A 12,130-nucleotide genomic window follows, 5' to 3' on the forward strand; every position below is an offset into this window, starting at 1 on the left:
AAACACTCGTGTAGACTGCGCCCCCCCCCCCCCACCCCCCTTCCCTTACTCCTCCACGTGTGGATTTTTGGCTAAGCCTAGCAGGTCCTGGTGGAATGAAGAGTGCTGACTTCCACAAGTGGAGCCAAATAAGGCCAGGGGGCTGTTTTTCGCAGGTACCCAGCTATGCAGAGCTTGATAGCCTTCAAGCCCACTGAAACAATGACAGAGAGCATTCTCTGACATGCCAACAGTTGGAGGTCTTTCGTATCCTCAGGGACTCGCACATACGTGCGAGTTTGGGATAGGGTAAGCAAACCTTGGGGACAAAAAACTTGTAACTTGCCTCTCATTAGCAGGTCTGGTGAAACCTTGAAAGGCCAGCAAAACACATTTGGGCTACACTTTCACATACAGCAAAACCTTACTAGTATGATCAAGTGGCTTTAAAAAATAACCAAAAATGTAAACAAAAGTAATAGAAAAATAAAATAAAAGTTGTTTTTTTTATTCTGATGAGGTGTACTATACCACTTGGCATTATGCACCCTGTGCAACCTGAAATTTTAGGTGTCTGGAAACAAGCTGAACACGCTAGACAGCTACGTGTTTGAAGGAATGTTTTGGGTAAGAGTCAGAGCATCACCTGCTGGAACACACGCGCAGGAAAAATGGGGTCCCACAGTGTGGAGTACTGTGCTGCACACTTTTTATTGTCAAAAAGAACATGCTGAAATGTCGGCATGTCTTGAGTAGTATTCCTTAGTTTAAAAGAATAGACAGTGCAAAAACCAAATGCAATTCAGAACAAACAGACACAGCGCTATTGTCTTCCTTTCTTGTGTTTTGTTGTTCAAGCTGTGTTTATTCTTTTGAAATGCACCAACTCGCCCGATCTTCTGTTTTAGCAGGTATTCCCTAGCCTTATTGAAGAGGTTGAGCAGTAGTTTGCACCCTATAGTCAGTGTCCCCCACAAAATTTGAATGGCAATTTACTTTTTAATGCTAGTTGATGTCACTCTTGTGTCAACAAGCAGAAAGGGGTATACATAGCTCAGCTTGGTGTCTGCTGATTCTCGCCTGGCCGTTAGGGGGCCGTGTGCAACACTTGTGTGAAGGCTAGATGCAGTCGGGTAGTGCGTAGTGGTGTGACGCGCCCCCCTCTCCCCCCTTTCCCGTGTTGGCAGGGTGACGCCCGATGTGCTGTCCCTGGGCGGGGGAGTGGCCAACGAGGGCTTCAGCCGCACCCCTTCGGAGGCCCTGTTTGGCGGGGTGGCGAGCACGCCCGATGGCAGCCTCTACTCGGAGAGCGCCACGCTGCTTAATGGCCAGCTGCCCCGACTCACCACCCTGGACGGCCGGCCCCGGCCGGAGCTGCTGCTCGGCGAAGAGGAGCAGGAGTGCGGGGAGCAGGCCACCAAGGTCAGCATCTTTTGGGCAGAGTTTTGGGATTGAAAATTTGGGCGCACCAAAGACCTCTTTTCATTTCTATAGTTTTTTTTTTTTTCTTTCATTTTTGGTTTTCTTTTTTTTTTTTTTTTTTGCTTTGCTTCTCTTTTTCTTATATCATTAAGCGTAGCAAGCCAGCACGACGGCTCAGCGAACTTCGCTGGTCTTCATTAAAGTTTTTTTCTCTCTCTCTCACTTTTTATACAAAACACGACTGGGGCATTTTTAAGCTGCAGTACTGCAAGCATGCTTCATGCTTTTGGGCCTTTCACTGCAAGCGATAGTGAAAAAGAATGCCACCTCCCAATGAAATTGTCAAGAATGATGGAGCGATCGAATTGGAAGAGTTATCAAAATTGGTTAGCAGGAGCAAGATCAGCGATGTCATCGCATATAACGGGGCAGAGGTTGACGACACTGATGGGCTGAGGGGAAGGGCAGCAAAGGAGGAGCCATTTGCAGCTAAAACTGGTAACATAGTGATCGGATCAGCACGGATGAAATTGGAAAAGTAACGGAGAAGCCGTGTGCAAATTTGTACGCTGGCAACGGAAAGCCAAGAAGCAGTACCAAGAAGCAGTCTGGCTTGGTTCCCCACATTCAGACTTACCGTCTGAAAGACAAGGCGGAAAAGGTACTCAGAGGGATGAAGAGAGGTAGGCTGCAGTAGACGGCAGAATAACCGCAAAATGTGAAGTAACAGGTGTGAATACAAAGCTCAGATTGCGAAATACAAATGAGTATCTTGAGAAAAAGCTGCAAGGATAGTATGTTACATCCCACAAGGAAAAAAAAACAGCAAACAGTACTGCGGTATAAAATACAAATACAAATTTTTGGCTTGAGAAAGCTGCAAGGACAGGTTATATCACACAAGAAAAAAAAACATTACTGTGGTATACAAAATGTTTCAGTACTCATTAGAAAACAATTTTGATGGTGCCCTAGCATTTCAGTTTTCTCTGTACGAAACAATCCTTGAAGCAGATGGTGATGCAGACACTGATTTTCAGCTATATCCCAAAGTCTGTGCCTGGATCCTTTTTCAGATGAAAGGCCGTGCCCTCACTGACGAGGTGGCATTGGACACAAATGACGACAAACGTTTGTTGCATTGCTCTAGCAGACTAACTGGCCACTACGGCGAGCAAAGCCAGGTGCAAGTGAAGCTAGATATCACCCACGTTCTAAGTTAATTCCTGTAATTACTGCTCTTGGAACTGATGCTTCTGCCATCACGGAAGTTTTGCAGTGGATGCTGGGACCTTTCTGAGTGCAGAGGTAGCCATCTTTCGCAACTCAGGCTTTTTCTGGGGTTTCAAAAATTTGTTGCTGCACTGAAGAGAAATGTGCTATGGCGAAATGAAAATGCAGTCTCCAAACCACAAACCAGAGGGTGCAACGTGCCTGAAAACTCCACTCTGAAATGGCCTGTGAATCTGTCTTTAGTAGACTGAAGACGCAGGAGTGGGCAGTACGCACAAAAATGCATCACTTGTAGACTGTCCTCAAGTGTTTACACAGTGCTGTGCATTACAAAAATTTGTTGCACTGTGGCCCCCAGTTCAGTGAGGGGTGCAGCCATTTCATTTCATTTATTTATTTTCAGGCTCCGGAGGCATTACAGAAACGAAGGGAGTTTAACAACAACAAAATGTGCTAGCGATAGAGTTAGAAATTCTTGATTGGTGATGGTCTTGAAGTTATTCATGTTCGTGATGGAGGCGATGGCGGCGGGGAGGTGGTTCCAGTCTCTGCTTGTTCAGGGTGTGAAAGAGTCATGATAAACATTAGTTCGACTAGGTGGCACACCAACTTTCAAGCCGCGATTCAAATGGGGCGGGAATTGTGAAAAGCTGTTCTTTTAAAATGGGGTTGTAATGACAGATTTTGTAAAAGAGTGAAAACCACAATGACAGGTCAGGTAATTTGAGTGTCTTCTTTAGGGAAGTTCCATTAAAAATGGTGGGTGTAGTTAGATAATGCTAAACGAGCTGCACAGTTTACAATCAATTCAAAAGCGAGGTTGAGGATGGATTTGGAGGGGTCCCATATGGCACATGGGTATTCTAATTTTGGACATACCAGGGTTTTGTAAAGAGTACGTTTCAACGAAGAAGGTGCAGATGAAAAATTGCATTGTAAATGTCCCAGCATGCGATTAGAATTGTTAGTGATATAGTCGGCATGCGCTTGCCAAGACAGGTTATTTGTGATATAAAGACCGAGGTACTTGTGTGAATTGACATGTGAAAAAGCACATACACAAGTTAGCAGTATTAGCGCGACGCGAAATTCGCATGTATATACATTTCTTCATGTTAAGTCGCATGAGCCATTTATTGCACCAATTGGATAGGTTGTAAAGATCGGTTTGAAGTTTGAATATGTTGGCCGGGCCAGCAATTTTTAGATACAATGCACAATCGTTGGGGAAGAACTTTATAGTAGAGGAAGTGATACAATCAGGAAGGTCATTAATGTAAATAAGAAAGAGCAGTGGTCCCAGCACTGACCCTTGGGGCATGCCAGACATTACCAGAGGGGGATAAGCTGTCGTTAGCAGTTGCGTACTGCGTTCTGTTAGAAAGAAAGTCTTTAATTTTAAAGAGTACATTTGGGTCAATGTTGAGTTTGCTAAGCTTCAGCATTAGTAAGTCTAGAGATGCAGTATCAGAGCTTTTGTGAAATCAAGAAAAATAAAATTGGTGTCGAAACCAAGATCATTGTCCACACACAGCTGGTTAATGAAAGACAAAAACTGTGTTTCACATGAAAACATTTTCCTGACACCATGCTGAGAATTGTTGCGGAAGGAATTTTCTTCTAGAAAACTAATTAAATGCAATTATATTATGTGCTCTAAAATTTTACAGGGAATGCTTGTCAGTGAAATGGGACGGTAGTTCTCGGGGGAATGAGTGGTACCTGATTTATGAACGGGAACCACCTTGCCCTGCTTCCAATCGTCAGGTGGGTGAGAACACTGCAAAGACCGGTGAAAGGTCTCGAAAAGAATGGGTGGTGAATACAAATCTGTACATTTTAATATTTTAGGATTTATGGCATCAGAACCTGCCGAAGAAGAAATTTTAACAGTGAAGCCCTTTAGCAAATCTTTATTTTTCGTGTCCGCAGTTAAAAATAGCAAGAAAATGCCGAACGCTCGTGTGTGTGTGCCTTGCGGCGACCACCCAGCGTCCCCACCGCACGTTTGTCAGGCCAAGCATACCCACTTAGGGAGATTGACCAAGATTGGCCCACCCCCCCAAAAAAAACCCCAGCGTTCGCCATAATCGTGGCAAGGCTTGCTGGGAACGAGAAAGACACTTCATGGCGTACACCCCTCCAAGGTGATGTCCAATGATTATCACTTCCAAAAAAATGGAGGGAGCTCACACTTACAGCAACAATGATGGAGTAAAGGTCATTGTGGCAGTGAAGAAGAAGCAAATCGGCTGCAGTCTTGGACTTAAGTGGCGTCCATGATGATGATGATGATGGTTGGATGTTTATGGTTCTAGCTTCGCTACCTTCAAGTCTTGCGGGTTAATGTTAGCTTTCTTCATTTTTTTTTTTTTTAAGTTGTGAGTTAGTGTTCCAGCTCCTACCCAGTTTATTACAATAGAATCCATTGGGAAAAAAATCATGGCTAGAGGCAGTTGGAACAGAGGAGAACTTTATTGAAAAGCTGAACGAAAGGCATTGTTTAAAAGCTTGCGATATTCATTACTTGTAACAGGTATGACACAGTGTGTTAATTGTGCTGTTTTGTTTTTGTTACTGCTGACAATAGACCAAAATTTTCGGGAATTGCTTTGTAGATAAGAGGGAAGAGCAACATTAAAGCAAGTTTTTCGCATTAGGTACTTCATGGATGCATTTGGCGTGAGTGTTTTGGTGCTGAAACCAGCAGTCAGGTTGGTTTACCTGCTTGGTAGAGTGAAACAATTGCTTCATTTTGTTGTGTAGGGCATCGAAGTGCGGCATTAAACCATGGCGAACAAAGATTAGTGGGGACTTGCCTTTGTGGAACAAAGTGATCAATTAAATATACAAGTTTATCTTTAAAAGAGACCAGTTTTTATGTAATGGCCGTTGCTCAAAGTTGGCTATAAATTCATTTACAAATCACTCCATTTGTGTCACTGACTTGACGTCAGCTTTGAGTAATCATGGATAGTTTTAATACTTTTGTTAGTACAAACGCGCGCCTTCAGATTTAAATTCAACATTGAGTGATCACTTATTCTTTGAAGGTAAGTAAGAAAAGTAAGCAAATCGGGAGTATTTTGTGAAGATTAAGTCGAAGGTGTTGGAACAAATAGCGTTAATGTGTGTGGGTTGGTGAACCAGTTGGGTTAGATTGAAGTCAAAACACAGTTTCATGAAGTTGGCACACTCCAACGAATTTTGAGTAACGGTAACAAAGTCACTTTGCCACTTTGGTAGGTTGAAATCACTCGAAGGAAATAATGGGAAATTCGCATACCTAATAATGACAGTGTTTCAAATGCCATGTTGTTCAACAGAAAACAAAGGCAAGGTGGTAGGTACAGTGTATTAGAACATGCGCAGAGAATGCAATCTTGGCTAGGAAGACAGACCGGTACACAGATCAGTTCCAGGTTGAATGATACATTAACCAAAGAAGATTTCAGAGCACTGCCGGTGGCAATCAATACATCGTACCAGAATGAACGTTGCAATCGTAACGATAAACGTTGTATGCTTCTTTGCATTCTAATGTCTCGTCCCTTATTTTAGCTGACAGCCAAGTCTCAGTTTGAACGATAACATCTGCGGAGCATGAATCAATGACAGAAGATACCTGTACCTGCTTGTTCATTATGCTTTGCGTATTTGTGAATAGTACAGATAGGTGCCTGACATGCAGCTGTGCAGAAGAAAGCCATGAATTGAAATCAACGTGGAGCATATGTACTCAGGTTCTACCACTCAATGCGCATCTCTTGGCTGTGGTTGATTTCACAAATGTCATCGGTGGCCGCACAGTAAACGTACGTTTGTTCATTACTAGTTTGTTGGAACGTAGTGAAAAACGCTGACCGCTTGTGTTGACAAATTGAGTGAGCTTTTCTCGCGATTGCCAAGTTGTTCGGCGAAAATCCCTCGCCCACTGTTACGCCTGTGCACCCGGGATGCGTACTGCTGGATCGTTGTAATAGCTGAGGGGAGTTTAAGAAAGGCACCACATTTTCCAGTGGATGCAGCCTGCCTAGTATTCTGTTTGGGTGCGTTAATGTTGCCACCTTCGAACAGTTCACAGCTCAGTTCACAGCCTCATCGACACAGTTCACAGCCCAGGCTGGCGAACTGTCGGTGTTTCCCACTGAAACCATCTGATGCTGCTAGGGCGTCCCAGAAGAGATCTTTCATTGCCCCTGTGGCACGAGCGCAATGGAAAGGCAGCTTGAGTGAAGCAGCAGACCAAAGATGGAGAGTGTTTTTTCAGCACGTGCAAAGGGAGGATCCCAGTAGCCAGCGTAGCACTGTGTGAGCTGCGAACCCATGAGCTGCCACATCGCGCTGCTGAGCTTAAGGATCCGGGTTCGATTTCAACTGCGATGGCCACTTTTCTGGTAGAGGTGAAAAGCAAGACAACCGTGTGTTCGAGATTTCGGCGCGAGTTAAACATCCCCAGGGGGTCAAAATTAATCCGGAGCCCTCCACTATGGTGTGCCTCATCGCCTGCGTTGCGTCGGCACGTTAAACCCTGCAGTCAATCAATTAATCAATCAGTGTTGAACCCCTTCTTCCTTCTTTCCCATCAGGTGGCGCTTGGGAGTGGTGACCGACCGCTGTCCCCTGGAGCGGGCATCTGTCTGGACATCGCTGCCGACGTGGCCGCAGACGTGGCCGCAGAGGAGGAGACTGCCATCACTAAGGAGCGGCTGCGGGTAGTGGCCATTCAGGTGGGTCCCCCTCTGCATGCACCAGGGAAGGGAAGGGGACAACATGCTGCATGCGGCACACGTTGGTGCAGAACAATGCCGTTGCTCCCCGCCCCTTCTCGCAATAGTACTCTGCAGTCATCATTTCGCTCGCAAGGAGCAAGCCTCAGGACAGTAAGAGGGATGTTGCTGCTACGTCAAGCTACTAGGGTGTTGCGACGATAATTGGAACACTTTAAAAATTTTTCCTGAGCGATCCGCCGCTCTGTTCGCGCTCAAACTTCACACAAAGGTCGCATTTTGTGGTCTATTTTGTTTGACACCGGGAACAACAACGGTACTTACCTGTTTATTCTGAAAATAAATAAAAACGATTTTTGCCTATGGGAAAATGGCCACTGATTTGGACGTGCGAGCCAGCGCAAGTTGATGTTGGAACGACGGAACCACCTGCAGAGTGAAACGCATGTTTGGGATTCACGTACGGAGCCAAATGGTGCAGCAGACGATCAGAAAATGCACCTAGAAATGAGCTAACAGACAATCAGAAAACCCGGTTTTCGGGCTCGCACGTCCAAATCGCCGCCATTTTCCCATAGGCAAAAATCGTTTTTATTTATTTTCAGAATAAACAGGTAACTACCGTTGTTGTTCCCGGTGTCAAACAAAATAGACCACAAAATGCGACCTTTGTGTGAAGTTTGAGCGTGAACGGAGCAGCGGATCCCTCAGGAAAAATTTTTAAAGTGTTCCAATTATCGTCGCAACACACTGTACGTATGAAGTAACCTGCACCTTGCTTCATTTGATTCATACCTCTGCTACACGGCCATTTCAAAGGCCTCCCAAAGGCAGTCGAACCAAATGTCTAGCGAATTCCCCATTTAAATACATAGGGCGGACTTGTAGGCCAGCAGCGTTCAATTGTCAATTGAAAGTTACCGTGTAGCAGAGGTGTTAAACAGTTGAGACTAGGTGCTCAAGCATAGTGCCCCAGTGGCTACTTCAGAATTTGTAGTTCACCAAGCGCAGCCATTTTGCTATCTGTGTACTCATGGAGTGAAAGCATGTGGGGAAAGCCAGAAATAGGGGCAGCCACCGCTCGTGTTGCCTACACCCTGCTTCTTTTTTTTCCGGCAGTCCTGTAGATTCCCACTTTTCCAACATTCATTGGGGTCAACTCCGTTTGAGTAGGGCTGTGGGAAAAAAATTTTTGTTTGTTTTTGAAGTGAGTAGGCAGCAGATGATGATTTTGTTTGAGTAGTTTTGAATTGGAGTCAGTGCTTCGTAAATTCCAACTTTCATAAAGGCAGTCACAGTTCCTAGGTTAGCACCAGTGGTCAGCACAAAAGAAAAAGAATAATTGGTCTGAATTAAGAGCTTCCTAAAAAGTTTTCAATGGCAGAAACAAATGCAGCAGCCAGCATTAATAAGTAGACTTTTACCTTAGCTGAGGGTTTAGAGACAACTGCTGAACTACAGACCAATGTTATTGTAAAAGAAATCAAAGAGGAACCACAGTTTATTTGTTACAACCATAAGAGAACAACAGGAAAGTTCACTTCATTGGGAGCCATATCGAGAACAGGGTGCTTGTGTACTACACCCCAACTCTGCATGGAGTTGTGGTGTTCATGCGAACGAGTGTTCTCAGTAGCTCCTGTGGTGGGGTTGCTGGAGCGTTTTCCGGTGCGAAGTCGGCCGACGCTTGGGTGTGCCCATGTGCCCGCAGGTGTTTGTGCCCTTCCTGACGGCGGGCTTCGGCACGGTGGGTGCGGGGCTGGTGCTGGACGCGGTGCAGCAGTGGCCCGCCTTCGTGCACGTCACGGAGCTGTTCATCCTGGTGCCCGCCCTGCTGGGGCTCAAGGGCAACCTGGAGATGACCCTGGCCGCCCGGCTCTCCACGCAGGCCAACCTGGGCAACATGGACACGGCCGCCGAGTGCCTCGCCATGGCCTCCGGCAACATGGCCCTCATACAGGTACTACTTTTATCGCTGTGAATGACGACGACACGGGGGCTTGCCTTTGGCCGTTGCTCCTCCCGCTCCATCCCACTCGCCGTTTGGCTCTGGCTGTGGTGACGATAGTGTCCATGTGGACAAACTTTGGCTTTGAGCATTGTAACACAGTTTCCAGTGGGGGAGGAGCACCACAGATGTACCGTATTTGCTCATAAATAACGCGACCTTGAATATAACGTGAGGGGGCACTTTTGGTCCTTCCAAAAATGAAAAAAATATATATATTTTACGATTTATAACGCAAAGTAATGCGAAGTTGTCACGAGGCCCACGGACCTGACGTGCAAGCTCTCTCTGGCTTTGAGTTGCACAAGCTCGGCATTTACAGGCAAAACTGGCCGCGATGTTGGTGGACGAATTCCGCCAGGTCATTCTCGAGTTTACGGTAGCGGCCATTCTTTGGCTTCACGGAACGCTTTACGAATCGGTGCTGCTTGAATTATGCTGTCACGACACTTCTTCCAACCTCGAATGGTTGACTCGCTCAGTCTGAGATGCCGCACCACACTTGAATTTTTTTGCTCTTTTGACAGCAGGATCGCCCATTTCTTAAATTAAATTCGGTGGCGTACTGATTTCGCCTGTTCATTTCAGCGACTCAGAAAGCAGAAGCCAGAAGCAAATACGAAAAAAATAAAGCACAATGAGGACTTGAGGAGCCAATGCTGTGCCGTGCGTGCGTTAGCTCTCGCCTCCAGACCAGACCGCCTGGTCATGTGACTACTACCAACATAGCCAATGGCATTATCGGGAGAAGCTGGCGCCAAAGTTGCTCTCCGTGGCAAAAATCCTAGGGCAGGGGGTTTGCGGCTCACGTTCCAGGCATAACAGTATGAGGCGCGTGCCAAGTAGGGTGGTATTTGAAGAAAGAACGGCAAGAAAAAAAGTTCATGCTATGTTCAAGCCTGAATATAATGCGAGGGGGCGTTTTGAAGGTCTCGGGGAAAAAATTTGCGTTATATTTGTGCAAATATGGTACTTTTGAACGTGCAAGTACAGCCTGTGGCTCGTTCATCCTGGAGTTCAAGTAAAACGGGGGAAACTCTGCCTCTGCGAGGTTACCGAATAAACATGACTGTTTGTCAACCCTATATGTACTAGATCAACCCCTTAACTTGAGGCAGAGAAAGCTGACAGCAGTCATTCTGTGGAAAAGCCCACCAGAAAAGCCCACTGCCATTCTGTGAACTTCCAGTCCTTGTGCATGCTGTCTACTTATTTCCCATCCTCACAAGTGATAGCCAGTGGCCACAAAGTTCACAACTGTTGGTCATTGTAGCTGGCTGCCTATGTTTGGTGCTGAAAGTTTCAGCATGTGCTTGGGAGCTTGGTGTGGTTTCGGGAGTACCATGCATTACTGGAGGCAAACGAACTGTGTGCGTGCGTGTCCATTGGTGCAGTGCCAGGCAACGGTGGTGGCCTTCCTGGCGTCCCTGTTTGCGGTGCTGATGGGGTACCTGACGGAGAGCCGCTTCGACTCGGCCCACGCCATCCTGCTGTGTGCCAGCTCCCTGGTCACAGCCAGCGTGGCCAGCCTCCTGCTCGGTGAGGAAAGGGCGGAGATGGATGTTTTGTAAGGGAGCACTATAAGGCGCAACATGTCAGATGGTGTTCTCCGTTTCCTCCATATACATAGGCTCCCTGATGGTGGGCGTGGTGGTGCTGGCGCGCAAGTGGCACCTGAACCCGGACAACGTGGCCACCCCCATCGCAGCCTCCCTGGGCGACCTCACCACCCTGGCCCTGCTGGCCGGCACTAGCAGCCTACTCTTTCAGCAGGCCGGTAAGATATAGTGCACGGCGGCTCGAATCAAGTTCGAATCAAGTACTTCCATGTGAAATGAGAGTGTCCGGTCTTCTACATCAAATTCAGCACGAGCAGTGTTTTAATTTATTCTAAAACAGAATTAATGTATGCCTGTCTAAAGGCCACCATCTTTTTGGCCATTTGCCAGGGTGTGTCTGATAGGTGACACAGTGTTAGCTGAACCTCCCTCTTTTTTTTTTTTTGCTTTTGTTTCTGTGTCCTGGCACAGAGGCTGTGTTGCGTTAACCAATGTCACTGGAAGTTGTTCACATGCTGCATCTCCCCCCCCCCCCTCCCCCTACCCTTCCCCAGGTTAAAAAAGGGGGGAAGCATGTTAGACAGGTTAAATAACATGCTTGCTTCAAACATGTTCCACACAAAAATACTGCACCATTTAGGACACCATCTAGCCTTCACCCAATTGATGATCCACCTATACACTAGCCTAGGTTACCCCCCATTTTTTTCCTCTCTTTCGCGATCTCTTAAACCCTTTTACTGTCTTTACTGTCTTTTACTGTTTCTGGCCGTGATGCAGCCCCAGTGTTGGCTTGGTTTCCAGAATATCAAGGAAGAAGCATACGAATTTATTTGACTATGATAGCATCCGGAACGTAGTGCGTCCAAAGGAAAGAGCCTGGGTGAGAAATCGCCTTTCTTCCAGATGTTTTCAGTTTGCCGTGCACGCTTCCGGGACGACAACCCCACCGCTTCAACGTCAAAATCTGACGCTGTGGAACTCGCGACCCTTCCTCATATGAGAAACGCTCAGAATGCGAATTCGAGCTCGGCTCGTATTCGGATGGAATCGGAAGAACCATCACTCCTGTTCGCAGTCGAAGGGCCCGCGCGTTCAGCCATCCAAAAGTAACCATGCGCATCCCTAGGGAGCACTTTCAGCAGCCTGCACAGTGCACAGAAAGGACGCGTTGTGAAATCATGATGGCAGATAGAGAT

At 46.6% G+C, this 12,130-nt stretch overlaps 1 protein-coding gene across 1 annotated transcript in view; it reads left to right on the forward strand.

The window, feature by feature from the left end:
* Positions 1 to 12,130, forward strand: part of LOC144152552 (solute carrier family 41 member 1-like) — a 52,055-nt gene that overhangs the window by 16,450 nt on the left and 23,475 nt on the right. The window contains exons 4-8 of the mRNA XM_077683850.1: positions 1,167 to 1,401; positions 7,224 to 7,364; positions 9,076 to 9,324; positions 10,767 to 10,911; positions 11,003 to 11,149. Coding sequence (XP_077539976.1) covers positions 1,167 to 1,401; positions 7,224 to 7,364; positions 9,076 to 9,324; positions 10,767 to 10,911; positions 11,003 to 11,149 — 917 coding nt within the window. The remainder of the gene's footprint in view (positions 1 to 1,166; positions 1,402 to 7,223; positions 7,365 to 9,075; positions 9,325 to 10,766; positions 10,912 to 11,002; positions 11,150 to 12,130) is intronic.

The sequence above is a fragment of the Haemaphysalis longicornis genome, unplaced genomic scaffold, assembly GCF_048455015.1.
Source record: "Haemaphysalis longicornis isolate Haplotype H1 unplaced genomic scaffold, Haemaphysalis longicornis Haplotype H1 scaffold_9, whole genome shotgun sequence".
NCBI classification, from domain to species: domain Eukaryota; kingdom Metazoa; phylum Arthropoda; class Arachnida; order Ixodida; family Ixodidae; genus Haemaphysalis; species Haemaphysalis longicornis.